At 55.2% G+C, this 27,633-nt stretch overlaps 1 protein-coding gene across 5 annotated transcripts; it reads right to left on the bottom strand.

Moving 5' to 3' along the window:
- Positions 1-3,365: 3,365 nt before the first annotated feature.
- On the bottom strand, positions 3,366-27,583 carry LDLRAP1 (low density lipoprotein receptor adaptor protein 1). Of its 5 annotated transcripts, none has more exons than XM_086716079.1 (9): positions 27,404-27,583; positions 18,456-18,598; positions 17,501-17,613; positions 15,209-15,323; positions 9,644-9,716; positions 9,164-9,250; positions 8,489-8,619; positions 7,000-7,031; positions 3,366-5,425 (listed from the first exon to the last, which is right to left on the bottom strand). In XM_086716079.1, the coding sequence occupies exons 1-9, from the start codon at positions 27,489-27,491 to the stop codon at positions 5,281-5,283; spliced, it is 927 nt and encodes a 308-aa protein (XP_086572205.1). In that variant the 5' UTR covers positions 27,492-27,583; the 3' UTR covers positions 3,366-5,280. The 5 variants fall into 5 exon arrangements, with proteins under 5 accessions (XP_086572205.1, XP_086572209.1, XP_086572207.1 ...); XM_086716083.1 differs by having other exon boundaries at positions 7,000-7,034; positions 27,404-27,578; XM_086716081.1 differs by lacking the exon at positions 27,404-27,583 and adding an exon at positions 21,542-23,548 and having other exon boundaries at positions 7,000-7,034.
- Between the last annotated feature and the right edge of the window lie 50 nt (positions 27,584-27,633).

Below are 27,633 nucleotides of genomic sequence, written 5' to 3'. Positions count from 1 at the left end.
CAAAGCAGACCACACGTTTTACCAAACCAGGCTGGGCTGTGCGTGGCGGAGACTAAGAGCACCAAGTCCGGGGCACCTGGAGAGGTCTGTCCTAGGATGGGTTTGTCTCCAGAACAGATACCCTGCCAAATGGACCATGGCGCCCCAGAGGCAGGTCTTGCCTGCTGACCCAGGGTGCCTCCCCCTTCAGGGTCCTCATTAGGAAGCCAGGTTGGCTGACCCCCTTTGGATGAGCTGACTCCAGTGAATGACAGCCACTGTGCCAGGTGCTATGCTGAACACTGGGCCCACAGGTGTCTCAAACACGGGCTCTGGCCGCCCAGAGCTCAGGGTAGGGAAGGCAGTCTCCAACCTTTGTGCCCCCCCCTTCAAGACCCGCAGGAACGCTCCCCTCTTCCAGAAGTTCTTGCTGGCTTCCTCAGCTCTGACTTCCAATGTCCACCTGGTGTGGTGCAGACCTGGCCCATGCCCACCTCCCTGGGGCATCGTGACCCACAACCCCCAGACTGTAGAGAGATCAGGACAGGCCCTGGTGGCCCCACCCCACGAGGGGGCTCAGCAGGTGTAGTCAGAATTGTTGCTTGGCAACCAGGACTTGTGACACAGCTCACATCTGTCCGGGCTGGAAGCACCAACCTGATCCAGCATCTGTGTGCCGAGCGCCTGGCTCAGAATGCTCCTAAGGAAGCAAGGTATCGTCCAAACGTTCCAAGTGACCCACAGGGAGGCAGGGCCATTCCAGGTCGGTGGAGAACACACAGGCTTTGAATCCCAGGCCTGCCTCTTACCACGTGTGGGAGGCTGGCAGGCCACATAAGCTCAGCGAGCCTCAGTTTCATGGTCTCTAAAATGGGCGTATAATGCCTACTAGCCCAGTCACTGTGCAGCCGCTTCAACTAGCTGATGTGTGTAGGTGCTACCAGTGTTCCAGAGCTGTTTTCCCCTTCCTGGTTCCTCTGCGGCTGCCCTGCACCACCAGAAATGCGTGCAGTCTGCTGTCAGAGGAAGCCTTCCTCCTCTCAGAGACCCCCAAGCTCACTCTGGCCACCCGTTCCCTGCCCGCCACAGGCTGGGCAATGCCCACTGGGGGGTGGGGTGGGCACTACCTGGCGCTGACGTGAGGAGACATGGCTGCCAAGTGTTCAACTGGGCATGTCCAGAGAAGCAGCCCCACAGGGCAGCTACCTGGTTACAGGCAGGCAGGATGTGTTCGGACCAGTCTGGAAGATGGCCCCTGTCCCAGACCCTGCCACTCTGCCCGCGGACGCCCCCACTGGCCAGCAGCTCTCATCTGTCCCCTGGGAGAGGCTGCCCATTGCTGGGTGCGGGCGGCTCGGCTTGGACTTGCCCTTCACTCCACAGGGTGGGTAGTGCCGTGTAAGTACACAAGCACTGCAGTCGGGCCACCCCCCGGGGTGTGAATCCAGGTCTGCTCCTTACTGGCCGTGAGACTTTGCTCAACTCATTTATCCTCCCTGACCCTCAACTTGTCCCATCTTGAAAATGGGACCGCGACCACCCATCTCCTAGCACGGTTGTTACAACCAGTATCACCATCGTTAGGTGTAAAGGACCTAACAGGCCTGGCAGGTATACAACACTGGAGAAAGGTTCACGTCCTCTAACACATAAAGGGGCCACCTGCTGTGATCTGTATACAGGCGGTGGCAGTGGGGCAAGGCCAGACCCCAAGCCATAACTGAGGGCACGGAATCCACCCCAATTCCTTATCTGGGCTTGTTGAGAAGTCCTTGGAGAGGTTTAACTGGGATGGTATCTCCTCTTGGGAGAGGAGACCTCAACACCCACCCGGTGAAGCTGAAGGTCACATCAAATCTGAAAGGCGACTCTGTTCTTCCCGGCTTCATCCGTTATGCATGAAAGAGCAGATGGCGGGTGCTCGGGATTCATAATCTGAGACATCCGGAGACTAAAGGCACTGGCCAAATTTAAACCGAAAGATGAACTTGTTGGGTGTCTTTTCAGATTATGGGAGAAGAAGAAAGGAGAGAATTTCTTAGTCATCTACGATCCACTCAGAATTCACAGTGAGTCTGCCTGACCGGCTGACATCACAGGGACCTGTGAACCACCTCTGGGTTCCAGGCATTTTAAATATCACTGTTTGGAAGGGACAAAGGGATAAATGTTGGACACCCCCACCGGAGCATGAAGAGAGGGGCCTTTCTGTGGCAGACACCAGGGGGCTAACAAGAGGCTAGGAGCAACAGGACTACTGGTGTGGCTCCAGGGAGGTCAGGATGTGGTGGGGTCAAGGGTCAGACAAAACTGAGTCTGCCCTATGGTTCTGCAAAGTACTGGGCACATGACTGACTTTCTCCCCAGCCTTAGTGCCTGCAGCAAAAGAGCTAAAAAGCACCTGGGCTCAGATGAGATTACGTTTAGCACAGCACCAGGCACATAGTAAGAGCTCAGTTAACAGCAGGTGCCTTTGCTATCTATTTTACTTGGACTTCCTTAAATGTACTTAGCCCAGGGGCACCTGGGTGGCTCAGTCAGATTCCAACTCTTGGTGTCAGCTCAGGCTTTGACCTCAGGGTTGCAAGTTCAAGCCCTGCATCGAGTCTTGATCTCTGGGTCATGGGCTGAAGCCCCAGGTCAAGCTCCACATTGGGTGTGGAGCCTGCTTAAATGTATTTGGTCCAAATGCCTTTTGCTCTGAATGAGCTTTGAGCCGTCTCAGTAGCCACAATGACATAATGGTTCCCCCCGAGTCTCACAAAACCCAGGGAGGGTGGGGGGCATGGAGCTTGTTGAACCCTCTTCCCAAACAGGGAAACTGAGGCTCAGGAAAGAAGTGACTGATCCAGTGTCACCGCCTGAGCTAGACACTTTCCACCGTCCTCCACCCTGGTCCCTAGTCACACCAAAGCCACACGTCTGGAGTCCGTCTGGACCCTGTCTGGACTGCCAGCCCCAGCACAGAGCCCCAAGCCCAGTCTGTGTTTAGCAATAGAGTCCATCGAATGAATGAATGTTACGGACCCAAGTGAGAATGAGATGGAAACAATGGTCATCCTCCCCAAGAAAAGCGCACATGTGGACATACACGTGATCATACGCACATTCGATGGGTTCACAGACCCCTGACCAGGACGCCCTGACCTAGGTCTCTGTGGCCCTGGATCACTGGTGTGGCCTCTCTGAGCTATCCAGGGACCTCACCACACCCCACATCTGCTGGGTGAAAAGGGGTTCCCAGCTGGGCTTCCACCAGGGGACCACAGAGCACTCCCCACCACCACATCTCAGCCCGTGGTCACTGCTGTTATAACCACTAAAACCAGGAACTGCCAAACCAACCACGCTCCCACATGGCCCCAGGCCGCTCCCTGCAAGTGCTCTTTGTATTTCAAAAAGAGAACCTTTATTACTTATTCTTTTCCTCATTAGAACAACTTTAACAGCAACACAAAGTAAAGCATAAGACTTATCTGCAGACACACTGGAGCATACCCAAAGGCTTATCAGCCAAAGACCACTGTGAAGGTCAAGTCCCTCTCTCTCTCTCTCTCTCTCTCTCTCTCTCTCTCTCTCTCACACACACACACACACACACACACACACACACACACACACACACACACACACTCTCTCAAGCATGGCCTCTCTTGGGGCTCCCAGATCCTCCTGCCAGGGACAGCTTGTCAGGCCCAACAAGTGCTGCCGTGTAACAAATCCAGGGGCCAATACCAAGGAGGTCTGGGGTGGGCAGCAAGGTGCAAGAGCTGGGCAGGGAAAGAAATGACCCCATATTCTTATAGACTCTACAAGTGCCACCCCACTCCTTGCCCAGGCCCTTCTGTCTTTGTGCTGATTCAAGTGCTTGGACAAGCAGATTCTGAGAAATGGTGTGTGTGTCTCCTGGGCTGGTGAAACCTGCTCGAACTGTGATCAGTGACTTGAGCTTAGCAAAGCCAGGCCTGGGAGGCACCTCTGGGTGGAGAAGACTCTGGCAGCTCTGATGGGCGCCCCGAGGGGTGACGTGGTGGGGGGGGGGGAAGAAGGGAGACTGAGGACAGACTGCTGCTGACATGTCCCGACCCAGGGGTGAGAGTCAGGAAGAGGGTGACGCTTCCAGAGTTTGGTTTTGTTTCACCCTCCAAATTAGCATCAGTACTTCCATTTGCACGGAAGTCGGCAGCCAGACAGCTAGCAGGGCACAGAGGCTCAAGCCAGTTCTGTGTGGAAAGGCACCAGATGGTTTGTTATGAAACACATTTTGGTCAGAAAATAGCTGGGGTTTTTGGTTCCTGGGAGGACAACAAAACCAGAAAGGAGGTGCAAGCTGGGAGAAGGGAGGGTGAGAAGGCAACTTTGGCATGGGATCTGGTTCTAGTGTGCGCTCCACCCCTTCCACGTTTGGGGCCCATTTCCTTGCCTGTAAAACAGCGACCAGATAGTCCTGACCAAGTTTAGGTGTTGGGCTCCACGCGTTGTCCCAGGGAGCATGGGGACTTGGGGCTCAGAGACACCCGCACAGATGAAACAGGAGAGTGGGCCCACGCTCATCGACGGGGGGAGGGGCGGGGCGGGGGATGCCAACAGGGCAGTCACACAGAGATGATTTCCACTGTTGCAGTCAGACCCTGGGAACCTACGGGCAGCCAGACAGAAAGCTCTATGCCAACAGCACCATCGAGGAGCCCCCGGAGGCCACACCTGCCGTGTGTGCTTTAAAGTGCCAGCTACGCGTTGTCTTTGGTCAGGGGCTGCCCCTCTGTCTCTCAGGGCCCGGGGAGGGCCAGGGACTCAGGCCCACACCTGCTGGGGCCCCGGCACAAGACTCGGGGCTCCCCTGAAGCCACAGGGCCCTCCTGTGCTCAAAAATGACAGCTTTCTGTAAGGTGTGGGGACGCCTCCAGGGAAATTTGGGTCCTTAGAAAAAGAGAAGGGACAAGAAATGCTTTGGTCACCGTCCTGATACCCACAGCAGAGCAGAGCTTTCTCAGGACAGGGCAAAAAGCTGGTTAAAACACTGCACTTGTGCCTGATGCAAAACTGGCTTCCGAGGTGAACCAGGAGTCGCTGAATAAATATTCAAGGCATCCTTCAGTTCTTAGGATAAGAGTGTGGCAAAAAAAAAACCACCAACTTCTCCTTTCCCCCTGCTTGACCAGATGCGGCTTTGATTTGCAGGCCAACGGTGCTGCCAACCGGAAGAGGGTGGTTGGGGGCCCTGGAGCTGTCCCCCACCCCCCACCCCCCCCGGCCACAAGAGGCTTTGGTCTGTCACATGTCCCGCCAGCCCTGGGGACCTCAGAAGCTGAAGAGGTCATCCTGCTCGGCGCCGCTGCTGTCAGGCTTGTCCCAGTCGACAGGTGAGAGGCACTGGGCGTAATGGATGTCCTGTGCTGTCAATCCAGTGTCCAGGACCTGAGGGTTCGTCCGAGACTGGGCAAGCCTGGAAGGCAGAGCCGTGTGAGCCGAGGGTCCCCGAAGGGGCTGGCAGGGGCCTGAGCAGCCAGTCCAGGGTCAGAGTGAGAGGGCAGGGATGGGAGAAGGCCAGGACACCGGGGCCAGAAGGGAAACCCCAGGATGTCAGGAGACGTGGAGCCTCTGACCAGAGTCTACCCTTGAGGGCTAACGGCTCAGAACACTGGGGGGCAGTGGCATTCCCGCCACGGAGAGAGGGGCTCCACACCCCTGGCTCCACCAGGAAAGGGCAGGGAAGGGCCGTGCTGGCGAGGTCAGTGAGGGGCATGTGCGGGACGGAGGCAGTTCAACTAGGAGACTACTGGCTAGAACTGTGTTCAATACAGTGCTGTTCAAAACACAGACTTAAAAAGGAAGAGAACCCAAACATCCAAAGAACAGGGGGGAGTTAAGTAAATTACGACTCAGGTCCTTAGAAGCAAGTGAGGGAGCAGTGAACAAATGAGGTGTTTACAAGGAGTTGTTAACAGCCTGGGGAAACACTCCTGGTATGTCAATGTTAGGTGAAAATCGGGATCCCCAAATGCAAATACCATGAGCTGATCAATGCCCCCCCCCCAAAAAAAAAGAAAAAAGAAAAAGAAAAAAAAAGTGTATATGTATAGGATTAGCGTGAATTAAGCCCAAAAGTCTGGGCTGTGGGATTATAGGATGGTGTTCTTTCCTGTTTAATGCTCTGCTGATTTTCGAAGTTGTTAATAAAGGGCACATGATACTTAAGTAATCTGGAAAAAGCGAACGGAAGATTTTCTTAAAATGAGGGGGTTGCAGTCAGTTAGTGAAGTTAGTGAAGCAGGGAGGACAGTGAAAAGAATGTCTGCCTCCACGAAAGGGCCAACCGTGCTGACCCCCCCTCTTGCCTGGGCTGCGCCGAGGGGTATCTACCAGGTTCCAGCAGGAAGGGGCTGGGGAGGAAGCAGAGGGCTGCAGGGGGCTGCCCAGGGTCCCCAGGGAGACAGGGGGTCCTGACTGCCCAGGCCCAGTGCTCAGAACCCTGAGCTGCCCAGGCCTCTCTTCAGCTCAGCCTTCTCAGTGCCATGTCCCCAAGCTGAAGGTAGTCATGGCTACAGGGAGGGCCCCTGGGAAGATGGGGAAATGCCACCACCCTCAGGCAAGACCAAAATACCTCCTTGCTGTGCCTGACATCCCTCCTCTGTGTATCGCTCTACGGGCTTAATTAAGCATTGCCCCCTCCCTGCCCCTTTCCACAACTGCAGAACCTCTGGAGGGAACAAAGCCTGCAAAAAGCCAGGTTCTGAAGGCTACACCAGGTGCAGGGCAAGGAAATCAGCCTGAGCTGCGGAGTGTTCAGTTCAGCTCAGGCTGTGGTAGAGAAGCCACAAGGAATAGCTTTTGATTCAATAGCAGGGGCTTTTTAGCAGACACAGGCAACCCCGGATAGTGAGTTCCCCATCCCTGGAAGTATCCGAGTTGAGATTTTTGCTCTGGAGAAGATCAGAGTTCATGTTCTCAGACAGGCAAAGGACCCCGGAGAGCAGCCCACACCTCCTTCCCCAGCATGAGGAGCCCAGCTAACGTTACCTTGAAAATGCTTCATCCAGGCCGTCATCCAGCTCCTTGGGGAAAACAAAGCAGGAGATATGAACCCTCAGTGGGGGAGCACATGCTCACAGCCAGGGTGTCCCAGCCCTGGATAAGCCACAGGGACTCTGGACACAAGCATAGGGGTCTGGCGGGTGCCTGGGGAAAGAGGCACAGGCAGACCCCCACCTGGCGACTGCCACGTGCATCTCAACCCAGGGACTCAAACCTGGGATGCGGAACAGGAAAAAGAGCACAATTGGGTGGGTACAATTCCCAGCTCTGCCACTAGTCGAGTGACACCTTGGGCAAGTTGCAGCTCCTCTTTGGGACTCAGCTTTTCCTTCCGTAAAATGAGTGGGCTGGATTGGATGAGGTCTATGGCTTTCAAGTTCCAAGAGCAAGAGGGTAGGGAAGACAGTGTTCTTGCTTTCATCCACTTCCAAAAGCCATGCCAGAATTCCAAGCTCATGAGGGATTAAATGATGGCAGGAATCCCAGAACCTAGGTGGGAAAACACTGGCAAGGGCTCCCTGCAGCCTTCCTGAGTGGATGGGTGGGTGCCAAGGGTGGATCCCAGGCAGCAGAGAACAGGTTCGCGGTGCCTACAGGTGGCCCCCAACAGGGACCAGGATATGAGTTTTCAAGTCTGCCAACATTCCAGATTCTTTAAAATTAAACAGACATGACAAAATAACGATTCTGCAATGGATTCTAGACGAGGAAAAGGACACAGGGAGGCGGTGGGGGGGGACACGTGGAGAAATGTGACTATGGCCTGTAGATTACATAACAGTATCAGATTGATGTTAATGATTTTGATCACTGTAACTCAGTGATGTTAGATGCTGACATTTGGAGAATTTGGATGAAGGGTGAACAGGAATGTTTTGTACTGTTTTTACAACTTTTTGTAGTTCTAAAATTATTTTCAGATGAAAAAAAATTTTAACTTTTGATAAAAAAAAAAAAAACAACCCAGGTTCCTCTGGGAGACTCTGCAGGCAGAGGTCATCATCTTTATTGAAGGGATGAAAAAGCTGAGACACAGAGAGGTCAGGGGGCTTGCCTGGAGTCACAGAGCGAGTCAGAGGCCAACTGCTGACCGCCAGGCCTCAGACTCCTCCTTTAGATGGTGGGGCAGGGGCGGGTGTCAGGAGCAAACTGTGCCCACACCAAGAACAAGGGAGCCTTTAGCTGGTCCTGTGGTGGGCCGACTATGGACGCTCAGACCAAGAGGCTGGCCATTGTGAGGAGACAGCTGTGCTGGGAGCCAAGCCTGCTGGGGAGGCAGCCCCGAGTTCAAAGGGGACATTGTTTGCCCCCCACCCTGGGCCTGGGCACTGCTGGGCTGGGTCTGGCCCTCCCAGAGGACTGAAGTCATGCGTGCCAGGGCCCAGGTCCTGGAGCAGCCTTAGGCCTCAACCAGGATCAGGCTGAGGCTCGCTGTGAGATCCCTATGGGGTCCCCAGGCCACATGACCACTCACCCAGACAACGCTGCTATTGTTCAAGGCTTGAGGCCTCGGTGCCTCATCCATGTTAGTGGTATTAGCGCTGACTGTGGACAGCGGGGCCTTGGCCGTCTCTTCCAAGTCCAGCAGGTTCCCAGTGGCAACCACTAGGAGGGGTCCAGTCAGGTGTGTCAGTGGGAGGAACCGCCTGTTTCCAAGCCCCATCTCCCAGCCCGATCCTGGAGCCTCCTGGGCTGTTGTGGTCTTGACTCCCTCCTCAGGCATGGCCTTCCCAGGCCCATCAAACAGACCACCCAGAGCCCCACCTGGGCACCTCCCGAAGCAGCTGGACGGTGAGAACCTCTACCCAACTAACATTTTAGGTTGAAACTTTTACATTCGGAACAGGTGTTAAGTTTTGTTAAGTGATCACATAATAAGATGCTAAATGTATACAGAGAGATGTATACATACATTTATATAGCTGCACAGGAACATATTTGCAAGAACATGTACCAAAATGAGCAATCTTCCCTTCTAACCACATGTTCTAATTTATCTATAATGAACATGTATTATTTATTTAACAATAAAACACAAATAAAAAACCAAGGGTTTGCCCCAGCCCAGGAGGGAGGGGGGCCCTCAGGATGAAGGGCAGACCCAGAGACATGCAGCTGATTCTGGTCCCACCCCCTGCCCAGGACTCACAGCTCTTCAACGATGGGGTGTTGTCACGGAGGCCCCCACCCAGGACGTCCCCTCCTTCTTGGCTGGCTTTCTCCCTCTTCTCCTTCTCTGTGGGACCAAGGCACAGGGCGTTAGAGCCCCACTCCCAGCACTCGCTGGGCAGGGGAGGTCTGCGGCCACTCTCAGGCGGCAGGCATTAGATCTCCAGCAGAGAGGAGAGAAACTCTGTAGACTTAATCCTCACAGTCACCCTGGGGGCGGGGGGGGGGGGGGGGGGGGGGGGAGAGCTGTTCCCATTTCTTCACGGGGGAACGGGGACTCACAGAGGTGAAGGGACCTGTCCAAAGTCACCAACCAGGCAGCTGATGAAGTGGAGAGTCAGGCCTGGACTCCAGGGACTTTACCACCCATCCCACCCCCTCCCCCCACCAACTCCTCTCTACTCTGTCAGCTTCCCCAGCTCCACCCCCACCCACCACAGTGTCCCTGAACAAGGCTCACCTTCCTTGGACACCTGCCAAAACTCAAAGGCAACTTTGAAGGCCTGGGCTACTGTGAGGGTGACAGCCTGGGCCTGAAAAACAGGAAGCGGGGTGGGGGATGGGTACAGGTCAGGCAGGTAACAGCAAGTGAGAAATGTAGGCCCGGAGGCTGAGGCTCCGCTCCTTCAAGGCTCTGAACTTCCAGACAGGCAAAAGCAGAGTCCTGGCCCCGCCCAGGTCACCAAAGCAGCCTGGGGTGTAATGAGGCCAGAACCACTCCAGGCAGCTGGGGGCCCCAGGTTCAGCACCTGTAGCCCAGCCACGGCTCCCACCTCTATTCCATTCCCAACCTTTGCAATGACTGCTCACCTCCACCTTTTCCCCTTCCCTTTGGGCTTCCCTATATTCAATTAACTAGGAGGCTTACTTCCTCCAAGAGCCCTCCCTAATTACCTGAGGACTTCACACAGAAACTGAGTCCTTGAAATTAGAGAACAGAAAAGCCAGAACTGGAAAGGGCCCAGTCACTGCCTGAATGAGCCACAGTCAGAAGCAAAGGTTACACTCTGGTTAGCCCTATGCTGGGTTGGAGGGACTTACAACTGGATCCCAAAAAAGGGAGGAGGAGGCTTGTACATTGCCTGACAGGAGCAAAATGTCAATGTGTACCTGTGTCAGGGTACCAAAACCATTCAGCGCCATATACCTGTAAGAGGGGGCCACATCTTGGCCTTTCACCCCTGAGGAACTCCCATCCACCCCTTCAAACCCGACTCAGACGTCACCAGCTCTCTCAGGTCACCGGCACTGGTGCCCCACAGCTCCACCTACCTTTCTCTGGCATCATGCATACGAAGTGTCACCAGTTCACATGCCTGTGTCACCCTATCCGGGCCGCTGCCCAAAGGCAAGAATCTAGTCTAAACACCCCTGATCCCCAGAGCAGGCCAAAGCCCTCCAGAGGTGCAATAGGCTGGCTGCACTCCATCTGCCCAAGGGGCAGGCCTCCTGAGGCCTTGCTTGGCCAGGACCTGCCCCAGCCCACATTCATCTCAGCCCCTTCCTCTCTCTGCTTCCAGTTCAGGGTTAATCACAGTCCGGCTTCTGGGAGCGGGAGTCCCAGAGCTCAGCTGTAGCCGGAAGCGGCATCTCGTTTCTGTCTGACAGCCTGGGCCTAGGGAAGAAAGCACCAGATTCTTTCAAGTGCACAAGTTCAGGCCTAACCAGTCTCAGACCCACTCTCACACCATCCACCAGACAACTTGGTTTAATTGAGAAATGAAGCTGTGGCTACTGCCTTCAAAACGCTTTTTTTTTTTTAATTTAAAATCCTTAAACAAGCTGACTGATCCATGCCAATTAAACTTCACGAAGTATAAAATCTCATTTGAATGTCTCCGTCATTTACATTTTTGATGGAAGTACTGGCGCTTTATGGCAAAAACCTAAATATGGTAATTAAGTATGAAACTCTTCACAGCTGTTTACAATTTAAGCTGTCACGTCTGAATCAAGTTTAATAGACCCAGTTACCATTGAGAATTGCCCATGAACTAAAAATATGGGCTGATTAGCAGCCAGAGTCAAATCACTATACACCCAAGAAAGGACTGGTCACCTAAGGTGGCAGGGAGATGGAAACACCGCGATTTTTGCCTCCAGGATATCTGCGGGCACAAACCTGATACTGTTTTTGCATAAATCAACTTGTTCATTTGCATACATCCCCGCCCTTTTGCCCCGAAATGCCGAGCTGTAAGTAAACCAAATATAACCCGAGATGCACATGTGTGCAGGTGGCTGCAAGCCCGGGCTGGGCAGGGACTGGGAGCGGGGTGGGCCCGGCTCTCTGGGGTAGCATTACAAGAAAGGACTGCTAGGGCCTGCCCACCCCCCCAACCCCCGGGAGGCCTGTCTTCCCTCACTCCACAGGCTGCGAGCCCAGCCCTCCTCAGAATGCCTCTGGCCTGTGGCGTTCTTCTCACCAGGACTGGGTTCTAACACCCAGTGTTTCATGTCCCTGTTTCGTTCCCAGTAACCAGGCTGTTAGCTCCTTCAAGGGGCCAGGTCTATCTAGCTCAGGACCCCCCAGGATCCCAGATCCTAGCTTGGTACTCCCACCAAGTCGGGCCACGTGTCCCTTATGGCCCTGCTGCCCCAGAAGCATAAATCCTGCACAAAAGGATTACCCGAGGCACGCCAGTGCCCACGTGAGGGAGAGCAGCTCTGCCCCCCGCCTGCTCGGGGTAGAATCAGGGGGTGTCACCTTGCTTGCTGTCAGTCCACCTGCACTGTATTCCTGGGTCCCCCACTGAAGCCCTAACCCCACCTTCACTTCAGAACCCAGAGGCAGGCTGCAGTGCTGGCCGAGGCCTCCCAGCTGGGCAGATGGAAACATTTCCTTGTAGAGAAACTCATCCTGGCCGTGCCTAACAGCAGTCACCGGGAGAGGGAGGCCTGGTGGCATGCTGCCCGAGCTAAGCTGAACCGGTGGGTGACCCAGAAAGGAACCCCTTCCCCCGACCCCGGGTGGCCACAGCTTCTCACTCATGCAGGCAGCCAGGCGAGAAAGAGTGGGGAGGTGGAGACTGTGGGCCGCCGGCCAAAAGCAATGAGGGCTATGTCAGCATCCAAATTCAAGTTCCCCCTGGCGGGCTGCCTCTGCTTTGCCACACCCCAGCTCCAGTGACATGGGAGTCCTCACCCACCAATCCTACCATTTAATTCTGCACCTGTCTTTGCACATGCTGCTTCCTGTGCTGGGGTGCACGCAGCCTTTCACCACCCGGACCCCCTTTGTCTTGGCCGGCAAACTCCCACTCATTACTCAGCTCTCAAAGCTCGATTCAAAATGTCTCCTGCTCTGGGAAGTCTTATGGACCTCCAGTGAGATTTAAGAACCTCCACCCTAGAGCCACGCCCCCCAGTTACTGAATCCTGGCTCTTCCCCCCCAACCATCTTGTTGGTGTCTCCATGGCCGATCCCCTGGGGCCCCAGTGCCCACCACAGGGCTCAGCCCCGGGCCAGGCAGCAGTGATGTCTGTGGAGTGACAAGTGACACTTGTCAGCAGGTGGGCTGCAGAACCTGAGGCCCTCGTTTCACCTCTGCCTCCTTCTCAGATGTGTCCACTAAGCCCTGAGAATCTCAGCATTTCCAACGTGGCCAGGCTCCTGCCAGCTTGCGCTCGGCTGGGGCCTTAGGAGGGGCACAAGAACACTGCGTCTGCATCCGGTGGCCCGTACACTGCCCTGGGCTGGGCGGGCTGAGGGGCTTCCCCGAGGCTCCCTGAAGGGGGAAGGCCAGCTGGGGAAGGATGGGTACGCTGTGATCGAGCCAGTCAGCCCCTGGCACAGAGGACAACGTGCCGGGAAAAGTGAAGAGCCTGGGCCCAGGCGGCCCGCAGGAGCCGTTCCCTCTGCCGGATCAGGGCGCTGTTGTCAGCACCAAGCAGCGGGTAGGCTGTTTTCCTCAATAACTGACCTCTTGGCCTGGGGCAGGGTGATTTTGTTCAGGCCTGTCTAAAGTCCTCTGGCCTGAGGGCAGGCCTCCCTTGAGCCGCTGGGCCAGCATCCGCTTTCTTTTGCCTCCGACCTTCCCTTCCCAGAGGAAGCCTCTGCAGCTCAGAGCCCCTCCACACCAGGGTCCACATTCTGCAGCAGTGGCCGTGGGCCAGCTGCCCCAGCCCAGCGCCTGCTCTGGTCAGTGGAGAGGAAGAGACAAACAATGGAGACGTAATGAGCCTGTATTTTTAAGTCAGTGTGGCCTCAGAAGAGACAAAGCCAAGAGTCACTGTGACAACAAGGCTGTCATGGGAGAAGCCACTGTAGCTCAGGGACCTGGGGCATCACGAGGCCTCGGGTGAGTGTCTGGCGACACTGAGTCTGCAGGAAAGAAACAAGGTGCACAAAAGAAAGGGGCCTTTCAGAACAATCCTGGAGGTCACTGAGGTGACCTCTTCATTCTGCTGATGGGCGGGCAGTCCACAGAAGGGCAGGGTCTTATCCACAGTCACACAGCACATCAGCCAGGATCAGACCCCTAATTGGTCTTGTCCCATAGTGCTCCCTACACAAGACCTGTGAATCACGGCCCCAAAAGATGTCCATGTCTAATCCCTGGAACCTCTGAGTGCTACCTGGCACCACAAAAGGGACTTTACACGTGTGACTGAGTGGAGGATTTTGAGATGGAGGGGGATTATCCTGGATTCCCTAGAGGGCCCAATCGCAAGGGGCCTTGTAAGAGGGAGGCAGGAGGGTCAGAGCTAGAAATGGCAATGTGACAATGGAAGCAGGAGGGAGACTGGAAGGGGCTTCACCGCTGGCTCTCAGGTTGGAGAAGGGGCCCAGAACCAAGGAATGGTGGCCTCTAGAGACTAAAAAAGGCAAGGAAGTGTGTTCTTCCCTAGAGCCTCCAAAAGGAACACAACCCTGCCGACCCACTTAAGACTTCTGACCTCCAGAACTGTAGCAGAATAAATCCAGGTTGTTTTAAAGCACTAAGTTTGTGATTTCTCACAACAGCAATAGGAAACTAATACTATATCTCAAGCAGGCCCTGATGCATAGCAGGAAGCCTGAGGGGCACTTAAAGACTGTGATGTCCTTGACGAGTCCTGGATGAGAGGGGTAGGGGAGAGGATCCCGTCTCCTTGGCTCCAAGGACCACTGGGCATGGGGACTGGGGCTCTGGACTCTGTACACAGAGGTCAACGGAGGCCAACACTCAACGAGGAAATGTCAGGAACCTCCTCACAGAGCAGATGCTCAGACCTCAGGGGCCTCCAAAACGAAAGCCCCAACACCAAAGGTGGACACAGCCTGGCTGCTTGTCCCAAAGTTCAAGACAAATGCCCAGAGACCACTGAGGCCCCACCCATCTCAGCCGGACACGGCCAGGGAGTAGCCTGGAAACTGGGGCAGGGAGCTCGTGGCTCCTCACGGTCGCGCCGGGAGGGGAAGAACATGGGTTTGAACCCTCACTCTGCCCAGCTGGCTGTGTCATCTTCAGCAACAGCTGACCTCTGTGAGTCTGCTTCCTCATTAAACATAAAAACAATAAAGACAGTAACAGCCGCCACCTCACAGAGGGTTAAACAAAAAGATCCCTTAAAGCCTACCACTGAAAGACACACATCGTAGATGCGAAAAATAGCCATTTCCCTCCCCACTCTGGCTATAGTAAGCCAGGTCCCTTTGCCATTCCCGGGACCCTCTGATCACCATTCCCCAAGGACTAATTCCTACAAGACCCTGCACCCCCAGACCATACTACAGACCGCCCCCACCCAAATCTCAAATCCAATCACTCATGTTACAGAGAGGAAGGTGCCAGGGCACTCACTGGGGACACGGGCCTGTCACCACCCACAGGCCAGGCTGACTGCCTGGGGCAGCCCACTCTGACAGGGCTGTGGCCTTACTCAGTGCTCTCAGCATCGTCTTGGGGTCCCCGGGGATTTCACACTTCCTGTTAAGTGATGCCATCTTTGGGTCCTGCCTCCCCTACCACACAGAGCCCCCAAGGGCAGGGTTGCCAAGGCAAAGCTAAAGCCTGCCTAGGCCCAGCCTCTCCGCACTGACCATTTTCCGCTTGGTGCAGAGGAAGGCATGGCACTCGAGATTCTCGTTGTGCTGGCTCTGTGCGATGTACGCAAACACTTTGTCGTGCATCTTGTCTGCTGTGCAGTAGGAGATCCTGAAAGGCAAGTGGGAAGTGTCACCAAACCCCGGCATGGGGCCTGACCACATCTGGGATGCCCCATAGGGCATCTCCTCTGAGTCCCCCAGAGCCTCCTATCCCACTCCCTGAAGGTAAAACTCAGGAGATGTGGCCTTGATCTCTGGGCCTGGCATTCTGGGTCATTGATGGCATGGGGGGGGGGGGGGGCGGGTACCCAGGCTAGGCACAAAGGAGCGGAAGGAAAGACTGAGGGCACCTCCCCCCGCTGCCTCCCACTGAGCCACACCTCAAAATGGTAATAGCTAAGCCCTTCTTTCTAGATATCCCTTCATTTAATTCTCAGAGCTGCCCGAGATGGGCTCTATTATTATTACCACTTTTCAAATTTTTTTTTTTTTGAACGTTTATTTATTTTTGGGACAGAGAGAGACAGAGCATGAACGGGGGAGGGGCAGAGAGAGAGGGAGACACAGAATCGGAAACAGGCTCCAGGCTCCGAGCCATCAGCCCAGAGCCCGACGCGGGGCTCGAACTCGCGGACCGCGAGATCGTGACCTGGCTGAAGTCGGACGCTTAACCGACTGCGCCACCCAGGCGCCCCTATTCCCACTTTTCAGATGAGAAAACTGAAGCTTACGGTCTCAGACCACCAAGCTAGTGGCAGAGCTGAGATGTGCGCTCACCTGAGGATTCCAGAGGCTGGAATCCTTCAGGGCTTGAGCTGACTAGACAGGGGGGGGAAGCTGGACACTTCCCCGCCCACTGATGCCCTGCACCAGGCCTCCTCTCCTGCCCAGAGGTCGGAGGAGTTCTAGGTCCTCTCTCCCAGGGTGACTGAGACTGCGGGCAAATTCTCCCGGAGCTGTGAGCAGAGGCGGAGGAGCTGGGAGTAGCATGAGGGTGAAGACGGCCAGACCAGGAGCCCCACTGGGTCCAGGAGGAACACAGAGCAGCTCCCTCCTCTTGGAAAACCTGCCCTCCTACCGCCCCCCCCCCCCCCCCCCCCCAGTCTGCTGCCTCCCTGCTGGCTGCTCATCCTGAGAATCTCAATCTGAGAGGAACTGGCAGCCCAGAGGTGGGACAGGAGCTCAGCAGACTCTTTCCCCAGTGTGGCCCCAGCTTTAATCAGACATGGACACGGGGATCAGCACCATTAAGACCCCCAGGCCAGCAGCTCCCTCTTCTTTATCTCAGGGGATCAAGCTTCCTGCCACCTCCCCTGGGAGGCCTTCCCAGGTTTCCTCAGACAGGCCCCTTCTTCTCTGCCCTCTTGGGAAACATTCTAATCTCCTATTTCTTCCCCTCCATTCCCTCCTTGAGGGCAGGGGCTGAGGCCTCCCCTGGTTAAAGGAGGCAGGCAGAGTCAGAAAGGTGAGAGGAAGACACCAGCCAGAAACTCTAAAGCCACACCCTCCAACACACCCCCACCCTCAACGCCCCCAACACTGCTTATGTTCCACGGATGGAACCACCTACTTGGAGACAAAGCAAGAGGGTGGAGGAATGCCTGGCAGCTGGGTGCCTGCCGGACAGAGCTCCAGCCTCGGTGCTCCCAGCTCAGCTACTACCTCACCGTGGGGGCCTGGGCAATTCCCTGGGCCTCAGCTTCTCCATCTATAAAATGGACTGTCCCTTCCAGCGCTGAAATCCTACAACTGATCAGCCAAGAGAGGGAGTGGGAAGAGCTTGAGGTTCCAAGGGCTAGGCTCTGTCTCCTTGAGAATGGCCACCCCCCCTGCCCCCATACCATTTATACTCTGGCCTTGGACTCTGCCTTGAGGCCTCCCTGAATGCCTGGCCAGATGTCCAGAGCTGAGCTGCTATATTCACAGCGGAAGGAAAAGGCAGCGACTCCGCAGCCCTCTGCTCCAAGCCTGACTCAGCAGCATGCTTGCGGAAGGGGAGTGGGGAGGAGGGTCCTAGCCCTGACTAGGCCTCAGCTGCCTGCTGCAACTAGCAATGATGACAACAGCAGCTGCCTTTTAACCAAGCACCCACTGTGAGCCAGGGGCTGTGTACTCAGCACTTCCTAACAGCACTGGGAGGTGGGATCTGGCTCCTCCCCCACATACACACAAGGAAACTGAGGCTCCAAGTTCACCCAGACAGGAAGTGCTGGTGCATGGATTCAGGAAGGGCACCCCACCCACCGCCCCAAGGCACAGAGCGAGGGTGGCCAATGCTGAGCATACCTGTAAATGGACACGTTCTCAATGAGCTGGTTGGTGATGTTGTCGGTCAGGATAATCCCCCGTGGTGACACCTTGAGAGTCACTTTCTGCAGCTTCTTCCCGCTGGCCTTTGCCTTGGGGCAGACATGGGTCAGAGAAGCCTGCCTGCCTCACTTGGGAGCTGCTCTCATGGGCTACACCTAGCTGGTCTAAGTCCCAGACCTGAGGCCCATGTGAGGTCTCAGAGACGGCAGACAAACCGGGGAAGACATTAGTCAACAATGCTCTCTTCTAATAAACACAGGGACAACTGCTGTTCATTAAGTACCCACTGTCTGCCAGACACTGGAACTTGAGTCATCTTATAGGCAACAGAGCTCCTCCCGAGGAGGAAATAAATGAACTCAGAGAGGTCAAGGGACCTGCCCAAGGACACACAGCTAGGAGGGACTTCAGGCTCTGAGTGCTGAGTGGGCTATCTCAACCCAGCAGGATCACTCCTGGGGACTCTCCACTCTACCCACTGCACCTGTGAGGGTCTGAGCTGAGGGGTCTGAGACCACCAAGGGAAGAGCATTTCTAGGCCACGTTTACTCAGGAGGGGGAGTAAGGCAGTGGGGAGATCTGGTCTCTGGTGGGCTACCCTGTCCCTCAGGCCACAGGGCAAGTGGTTGGGTGACAGCAGCCTCCCCACTACTCCTTGCACTAAGTCACTAACCCTTAGGCAGGGGACCCGAGTTGGGGGGAGGGGAGACTAGGAGGGGCCATGGCCACAACAACGGGAGAGGAGGACACTGACCCTGACCCCACAGGCCCAGTGGCTCCTGTCTACCAGAGTCCTTAGGCCAGATGCAAGGGGACTCAGGGCAAGAACAGCTCAGACGCATCCAATCAGGGGAATGAGCAGGGGATGAGTGGCACCCCAGGAAGAAGCTGGCCCTTGGCTCACGGCTCCCCCACCCTGATCGGGGCTCACCGTGGCCACAATCCTCTTGACGGCAGCAGCCGACAGCTCCTCGCCCTTGGGCTGCTCCACCAGCGTCATGCCCAGGTACTTGAGGCTGAAGAGCATCCCCTCGAGCAGTGTCTCCCGAGTGTCCGTCCAGTTCTCTGGCAGCTCTGGGCAGGACGGGGACAGGCCTCAGACCCTGTCCTTCCGGCCCACATTTCCTAGGAAGACCTAGCAAGGCGCACTGGGGTCGTCCATCTATCATTACTTTTTATCTATAATAAAGGAATAACCCACCAAGCACCATGGCAAGAAGTCTTACGTAAAATATTCTCATTAATCCTTAGGACAACCTATGAGGTAGGACGCTTTTATCATACCCACTTACAAAGACACTGAGGCCCAGGGAGGTGAAATCACCCAACCAAGTCCACTGAGCCAGCAAGTACAAGAGCCAAAATCGGAACCCGTATTTTCAAGTTCAAACTCTTTAACACAAACTTGCTGAGAGCAAACTATGCTATTTTCTTCCTGAATCTTTCATACAATCCTGTGAGATGGATTTTATCCTCACCTTACAGATTAGGAAACTGAGGCTCGGAGAGGCAAAGTCATCAGACAAAGTCCACGTGCAGTGAGTAAAGGGCTGGAGTCAGAACAGAATTCAAACCTGGGCGGTTCCATGGCCCCAGCCTGCTCTGCATAGCCGTAGAGAGGAAGAGAGGTGCGGTTGTGGTGGGGAGGGAGTGGTTTCTCAAATGACATTGTATGAAGGCTGCCTGAATCAGCAAACCTGGGTTCAAGTCTAGAGCAGGGCACATGGGAGGGGTCCTCTGAAAACTCTACCCACAACTGAGGTCAGGAAGGTTGGAAAAGGCCAGCTCACTGGGTAGGGGAACAGACTGGGAGACAGAACTGGAAAAGCCCCTACATAGCCCTACTCATGTGAGAGAGGACCCTGGTCAGACAGAGGAACAGGAGGGCAAGTGTGGTCTTCATGAGTGGTTTGAACCATCCCCAGGGTTCTTCCTTAGCAGCTCAGGCCCAGAGGCACCAGATCACTCAGCAGGGAAGTAATGAGGACCGAAGAGGAAGGAGGTTTCTAGGAATCCTTCCAAGCCCAATCAGCAGGACAAATGAACACTCCACGATCCTGTCAGTCAGCATCTCTGATGCTGCAATGGAGGAGGTATTATGATTTTACCCATTTTACAAATGAGAAAACTGTGAGCTCTTCAGCTCACACACAATCTAGGACAGGGCAGGATCCAGACAGGAATCAGTTTCCAGGGTCCACCACAGAGATGGCCAGGGCCAGCTTCTCTGGACTACTTTTTGGGAGAGGAGCTAGGACAATCCTGTGCCCTCCCCGCTCTTCCAGGGGCCCTCAGTGGCTCTGAAGGAAGAGCCATAGGAAGAAAGCTCAGGACTGGGCATCGCTGGTGCCAGGGCAGTGGGCCCCACCTACAAAGCACAGCAGGTTCCGGGGTTCCTGTGCTACTGGGCCCAGCTGGAAGCACTGGGTCCTCTACCCTGTCTGGGCCCATGCTGCTCCTTACAACAACCGTCCTGGAGTTCTAGTCCTCCAGGGGCTCTGCCTCCTTCTCCAACAGCCAGAAGGAGCCTTGTATACCCATATCTCTCTGGGTTTGATTTGAGCAGGCCACTGTCCCTTTCCGAGACTGCTTCCTCATGAAAAAGAATTGTTGTCTAACAATAACAAAGCAGCTCTTACCATTACTTCTAACATTCACAGCTGCCTTGCAAGCAGGCATTCTTTCATTCCGGTTTCACAGAGGAAAGGGAGGCTCAAAGGGCGAGTAATTTGTCACAATGGTTGACTCTCAAGTTCAAGCTCCTGACCATTAGCAGATACTAACTTCCCATGAGGCAAACTACCTTCATTTTAGCAAAAGGTTAGGAGGAAGTTCCTAGAGCCAGAGATATTTCCTCCCACAATTCCTAATTCCTTAGGCTTCCTCTCTGTAGGTACTCAGAACAGCACTTTCAACCCAACATGCATCTAAGCAAGAACGGCAAACTACATGTCGCCATGCCTATCACTAGTGTCCTTGGCAGACATTGCCAATCAATCGCAGCGCTATTCCCTCTGATTTACAGGCTTTGGACTGTTTCTCAATACAAGGCTCCAGGCAGGCAACACTAATCAATCAGGGGTGGCCTTGTTCATCTGCCTATCCACCCCTGCTCTACAGCAAACATCCTTGCTCCCCCCATTCTTATGTCCCTACTCTCCCATTTCCTCAGGCTCAGCCTTTCCTGGCCCCTCTCCAAAGCCACTTCCGCTCCTTCCATTCCAAAGGGCCAAAGCTTGCCAAGGTCACCGATGACCTTTTTGCTGTCAAAATATTCCCCAGTCCTCCCTGACCTCTGAAATGTTTGTCATAGTCTGCATTCTTCCTTCCCTGGCCTGACCCTTCCCCTATTCTACGGCCTCCTGCATGAGGAGGGCCCCAGTAGACTGGTTGCCACTCATCAGCCATGGAGACCCTTTGCCAGAACTCCTCACATGACAGATGATGAAGCTGAGGCCCAGAGAGGGATGGGACTTGTGCAAGATCACACAGCAAGTCAGAGCTTTCTCCCCCTGCACCCCCACCCCCACCCCAAGCTCCTAATCTACTACAGGCAATTCTCACAATGACTACTGGGGAATGACAGTCTCCTCTCCCACAATATCCCTGCGTGCACAGACAGGCACATGCACACCCAACACAGAACACACACACGGAAGCTCCAACCATGTAGAACTTCTTCCTCCTGATGTAACATTTACTTTCCCACTCCTACGCCTTTGCTCAAGTTCCTTCTACCAGAAATGCCTTTCCCTTCGTTTGATTGAAACCCCTTGCATCCACCCTCATCCAGAAGCCTTCCTTAAGGGCAAAGGCCTTAATCCTAGAATCCCAGTTCTGACATTGAGTGATCTTGAACGAATCAACTCCCTTCCCTGAGCCTCAGTTCTCTCATCCATACAATGGGGGTAACAACAGTCCCCAGCTCCACAGGGCTGCTGTTTCCACCCTCTGGTGAAATAATAATGAAATTATTAAATCTAATGTGCTTAGCAGAGGGCCTGCCCATGGTCATACCTCCTGATGGGGCCTCATCCCTCCTGTCAGTGGGTTGCCTGTGCCTCTCTCGAGCGTGGACTTCCTTCTCCTCCTCCTACAGCCACATCACCCATAGCCAGCAGCTGTCTTCCATCTGCCTTCTTGAAAGACTTCCAGTCATGTCTGTCTCCCTCAGCAACTGGAAACGGTGAACTCCTGGCTAATGTTACTTGCTCTGCTTCGTCCTTGTCCCCGTTCCCATTACGCTGCCCTCCCAGGCCCAGCAAGATCCTCCTTCCCCTCTAAGGAGGGAACCCTGCTTCAGCTCATGTACTTCTTCTTTTTTTTGAATGTTTATTTTTGAGAGAGAGACACACAGAGCAAAAGCGGGGAAGGGGCAGTGAGACAGGGAGACACAGAATCAGAAGCAGGTTCCAGGCTCTGAGCTGTCAGCACAGAGCCCGACGCGGGGCTTGAACTCATGAACCACGAGATCATGACCTGAGCTGAAGTCTGACGTTCAACCCACTGAGCCACCCAGGTGCCCCCTAGGCTCCTGTCCTTCTAGGTATGACTCATCTTTTCAATATAAGGTCTCCCACACCCTCCCTGAAGAAACCAACACGTAAGAGCACTGGATAAAACAAACACAGAGTTCATGCCTGCTCACCATCCAGAGACTAGAGGCCACATGCTCCTCCCTAGGAAGAGCCTGGGACTTCAGGAAGAACTCCCAGAGGCCCCTGGGCAAATACAGGCCTGAGTCCACAGCCCTGTTCCGGTCCTGGTTATTTTTGGCCCTGTGGTGGGTAATGACTGTGCTATTTTAACTTAGCAATTTTACAGATGACCCTGCTGTCAGAGTTGGCTGGGGATGGACCATATGCCCAGTTTTACTTGCGGCTGCAAACGTGTGCTCTTTCCTCATTAAGGTCCCCTGCCCAGGATTCAGAGCTGGGCGAGGGGACCCTGTGCCCCTTTTGCTGCCCAGGAGACCCAGCCTGGCTGGTATCTGGAACATCAGAGTTACAGCCAAACCCAGGGGCCATGGCGGAATCTCGAAGGGCCTTGGCCTCCAGCCTCCTCCAGCCTGGTGGGGAGATGGCCTCAGAAGCCACAGAGTGACATCTCAGAAGGGGACTCAAGCTCTGCCATGACCTGGAATGCGGTTGCTTCTCTAGGCCATAGCCTTCTTGTCTGACAAATGGGTTCAGTCCCTCAAGAGCATCATTCAGAAACGGGTTCAGCATGTAAAAAGTGCCAGGCAAATTTCAGAAGTTGTTAAGATTATCCAAAGAAAAGTATTAAATGATAATGGCACAAGCTCTCACTTCCTAGGCACCTCCTTAGTCTGTAAGAGAAAAGCATGCTGTCAAGGTTAAAACCATGGGGTCTGGAGATGGGCTGTGGGCTTCAGTCACGCCGCCTCCCTGGTCCTCAGTTTCCTCACTTAAAAACTGGGACAAGAAGCATGTCCACCCCGTGGGGTTGCTGTGAGGATGAAATGAGTTCACATGCCAGGTGGGCTTAGAATCATGCTTGGTACACACTGAGGGCCACTGAAGTGTGAGCACTGTCATCACCACGGGTCAAGTGCAAAGAGCTTGGATGTGCACATAGCCACCTGCAGTATTTTGTGAGGAGAGGCAAGGATATGCAGGACTCCCACTTCACAGATAAAGCAGCTCTGAGGAGTCTGGCCATGACTCATAATTGACAGAGCTGGTCTTGGCCTCCCACAGTGCTGTCCACCCACTCCTGCAGCCCACCAAGCCCCTCCCCGGGCCACGCAGAGGTCAGAGGGTGGGCATCGTGTCCTGCACAGCTGCCTGGACAGAGTGCCCTTCAGTGGGCAGGGGTGACCTGACTCCTGCAAGGCACACATCCCTCCCTCGGCCACCAGACCTGCGAGAAGCAGGGCCCCAGCCTCCAGTTAAATGTCCCCTGCCCCTGCTGTTCCCTCTGGCTGGAATGCTATCCCCAGATTCCTCCCTCCTGTATTCTCATGTGTGCTCCAAGTCACCATCTTGGAGAGGCCACCCCTGTCTGCACTAACACCGTCAGGACCCCCCCTCTACCTCCTCCCTGGGTGCCCTTTCCACACGTGTCACCCGACGTGCCACCTCTCTGCCTACGGCTCTCTCTGGCTCCTGGAGGTGCCAATGCCCACGCAGACTGGGGCATGAAGGGCTTCCAGCCCCAGCACCCTGTGCCCACCCCTGCCGGGAACTGCCCCTCAGATGGAGTTCCCGAAGAGCACATTCTCCACTGCCTCCCAAAGCTCTCCACAGGATGGCACTCCAGTCACTCACGCTGGTGACTTATCCACTTTTTGGACTCTCTTCTCACTTCTCCTAAAGGTATTTCTTGAGATCTCTTCCCAGATAGATGGCTCGCACTCAGATCCTTCTCTCAGCATCTGCTTTCCAGAAGAAGCGGAGTGGTCATACCAGTCTATGGAAGCTGTCCCCATTTCCACAGTTCCTTGATCTTTCTTCATAGCGCCACCACAACTTATGACCATACCTTTCGTTTGCACCCTGGTCATTCTGTCTGCCTCCTCCAACAGACGGCAGCACAATGGGCCGACAGACTGGCTTATTCACCGGACTCCCCAGTACCTATCAGTGCATGACACATAGTCTGTAACCAATAAGTAATATGACTAGGGGGGTTATTTATAATATCTTTTATTGTAAATATTACAAGCAAGTACAAACAGATCTTCTGTCCCCCACATACTACCATAAACTAGCTTTACTGGAAACTGTGCCGCGTTTGGAGTTCTCTGACAGCTTGGCACAACCCAGGAAGAAGGAAGTCTGAGGGTCAGAGGATCTCTCTTGGAAAAAAGGGTATTGTGTGGCCAGGATAAGCCACCTTTCCAGGCAGCTGGAAGAAAGGAAAATCCCTGGCCAGGGACTGAGATCAAATATTCAACGCTCCCGAAGAGATGGGAAAAAGGCCATGTGTGGGAGAAGGAGAGTTCTCCTTCAAACTCAGGACTAGGGGCGCCTGGGTGGCTCAGTCGGTTAAGCGTCCGACTTCAGCCAGGTCACGATCTCGCGGTCCGTGAGTTCGAGCCCCGCGTCGGGCTCTGGGCTGATGGCTCAGAGCCTGGAGCCTGTTTCCGATTCTGTGTCTCCCTCTCTCTCTGCCCCTCCCCCATTCATGCTCTGTCTCTCTCTGTCCCAAAAATAAATAAATGTTGAAAAAAAAAAAATTAAAAAAAAAAAAAAACAAAACTCAGGACTAGTTGGGAGACAGAGGGCCATGAGGTTCACAGCAAAAAAAAAAAAAAAAAAGCCTGGGGTTTTAGCTTGCTGTGACCTCAAGCAAACTGCCTCCCTTCTTTGGGCTTCAGTTTCTCCACAAATAAAACAATGATCATGCTAATCCCAGCTGAGGATCTTGAGGGGCAGGAGCAAGTCACAGCTGATAGCAGGTGTCAAGTCTATCCTTAATTCCACTGGCTTCAGTTTGGCCCCAAAAGTCAACCACAGGGCTCTGGCCTTGAGGGATGGGCCCAGGGCCTGTCTGGACCACCCCCCCCAGGCCAGGCTACCCCAGCACCTCCACCCCAGACACACCCCACGGCCTCCCTCTCTACCCTGTGGCCACCACTGTTCTCAGAGACTGTCAGCACAACCTGGGGTGGCACCTGCCCCAGGAGGCACAGTGATAAGACCCCTGGGCTGGGAAATTTGGAGGGCTGCCTCTGGGAAGCTGTGTTGGAGCCTGAGGCTCAGGTTTTTTTTTTTTTTTTTTTTTTTATCTCTGACAGGGGTGACGGGGGATGTCTGATAAGAATCCCTGCTCTATCACCTGACATGAGCGAATGAAATAACAGAAGCAAAAACACTGTGTAAAACATAAAGTGACAAAAGCAGTTGTTGTTATTTTATTGAATTCTTTTGCCATTCCAGGCAAGCACTATTTCATTTAAGACACACACACACACACACACACACACACACACACACACACACACACACACACACACACCCAGCTGGGTACTACTGTTATGGACAATTTACAGATAAGGAAACTGACACTTAATAACGGGGGACAGGTGAAGATTCCACCCAGATCATTCTGGGTCCAGAAGGCTCAGAACAGCACTATGGGGGTCTGCAGGGGACAGGAGTTCTCCTCTCCTTTCCTCTGCAGGTGTAGATGGGCTCTGAGCCCCCAAAACTTATTCCACCAGAGCAACAGTCCTGTTGAGGGCCCACATGACAAGAAAGGCGAGTGTGGGACAGGAGGAAACCACCAATTAGGTGCCAGGAGGAAGCATTATCAATAACTTTCTCAACACCCCTGTCAGGTTAGAATTTTCATCCCCATTTTGCAGGCGAGGAAACAGAGTCAGAAAGGAAAATGACTTGTCCAAGATCAGAGCAGCAGGAAAAACTCTCTTCCACCATCCAAGGTGGCTACCTCTCCCCTTTCCCCAGAATCAAAGATGCCTCTAAGTGTTCTTCCCTTACCCAGCACCCCGTCCCTCTCCCATCCCAGGAAAAAAAACTGTAGGGTTCCCCCGCTGAAACAAACCATTATTCTCAGAAGTCCTAGTCAAATCCCATAAATATTTAAAGGGGCTGTTTGGGAGGCCAATAACGGTGGGAGAGGGTGCATCCCTGGCCTGGCCCGGACCAACCCTAATGGGTCTCTGACCCTACCCCTACCAGCAGTCACCAGCCCAAGTTCTGAACCCCAGTCTCCGTTTAGGGGGTGGCCACAACTGGAACAGCAGAGTGGGGGCAAGAGGGAGGGGCAGGGCGGGTTCTCTAGGCCCAGACACGCTGGCACTCGTGGTTCGAGGGAACTCGGGCTCCCCTGGCGGAGCCCTGGAAAGAAAAGGAAGCGGGGTGGGGTGCAACTGTACTGTCAGTGGTTTCTAGGTGCAGGGAGAAGCCCAGGTGTTTGACAGGAGGGTGGGAGGGTACGGAAGTCCTGCTTTGGCTCCACATCTACCAGGAAGGCCTGTGTGACCCCAGGCAATCCACGCTCTTTCTCCTAGACAGAAAAGAAGGACTCGGGCTGGGTTTCTCAGGCCTCAAGGGAAGGTGCCAGGTGACGGGTTCCCTGAGAGTAATTCGAGACGAGGAGAGGAGGGGGGACGGCCTCCCAGCCTCCCAGACGCCCCCCCCCCCCGAGAGAGGGTGGCGGCGAGCCTGCCATTCGCCTGGGCGCCGCGGGACTTCGGAGGCCCGAGAGGGAAAGTGTGAGAGAAAACAGGTTTCAAAATCAGCCAGAACGTGGGAAGAGGAGGGGACGCAAGGGTCTGGACGGCTCGGTGTGTGCTACGTCCTGAGACCCCAGGCTGAGCCTCGCCCCCAACCTCAAGTAGGTACCTGCGAACCCCCGCTCACACCTGAGTCGGTTTCTGGGCGTCTAAAGACAACCTCAAGGGCTGGACTGCGGAGAGGGGGCACGTGGCCGCCCGCCGGCCGCGCACCGAGCGGCTGGGGCGCAGGGTGCGGGCATCTCCCCTAAGCCCCGGTGCCCACTCCTCCTGCCCCAGGCACCGACGCTGAGCTCCGGTCTCCCCTCAGCTGCCCCGGGCGGCGAGGGGGTCAGGCGCCGGAGGTCGCGCAGGTCTCTTCGTCTCACCTGCGGCCCCTCCGACTGCCGCTTGCACCTGGGGATCCCGAGCTCCGCGCTCTCCCCCGGCTTCTGCCCCTCCTCCCCAGCCGCACAGAGCGGGCACAGGAGTGGGAGCACAACTTGACCCCGGGCGACCCCCCCACCCCGCAGGACCCGGCAGGGCCGCAGGGCACCGGGCAGGCAGCGCCTCTGTCCCCGGCACCCGCGGGAGGCCGGTCCGCGCTGCCCGAGCCCCCCTCCCCCCCCGCCACCCAGGCCCCCGCCCGGCCCGGCGGACGCGCACACACTCACTCCGATGCCGGCCGCCGCCCCCCCAGCTCTGCTTGGCGAGGCTGGGGCTCCGGATCAGCGCCCGCCCCGCGGACTTGAGCGCGTCCATGGCCGCTCCGGCCGCCGCCGCCAAAACTCCGTCAGGGAAAACTTTCCGCCGGGGCCGCGCGGCGCGCGGGCTTCGCGCTCCTCCCCCCGCGGCGCGAGGGCCGCGCAGGCGTCCGACGGGGCGGGGCGATGGTCGGCTAGGC

The sequence above is a fragment of the Puma concolor genome, chromosome C1, assembly GCF_028749965.1.
Source record: "Puma concolor isolate L17-30 chromosome C1, mPumCon1.1.hap2, whole genome shotgun sequence".
Lineage (NCBI taxonomy): Eukaryota > Metazoa > Chordata > Mammalia > Carnivora > Felidae > Puma > Puma concolor.
This window is presented reverse-complemented; position numbering and strand designations above follow the sequence as displayed.

Bases quoted from the DNA above. Each gene is read 5' to 3' on its own strand.
- LDLRAP1 (XM_086716083.1), bottom strand. From the start codon at position 27,491: ATGGACGCGCTCAAGTCCGCGGGGCGGGCGCTGATCCGGAGCCCCAGC. The intron at 15,324-17,500 runs GTATGCTCAGCA...CTTGCCTTTCAG, and splicing joins GAGAACGTGTCCATTTACAG to GATCTCCTACTGCACAGCAG. The intron at 7,035-8,488 runs GTGAGTGGTCAT...GTTTTCCCCAAG, and splicing joins ACAATAGCAGCGTTGTCTGG to GAGCTGGATGACGGCCTGGA.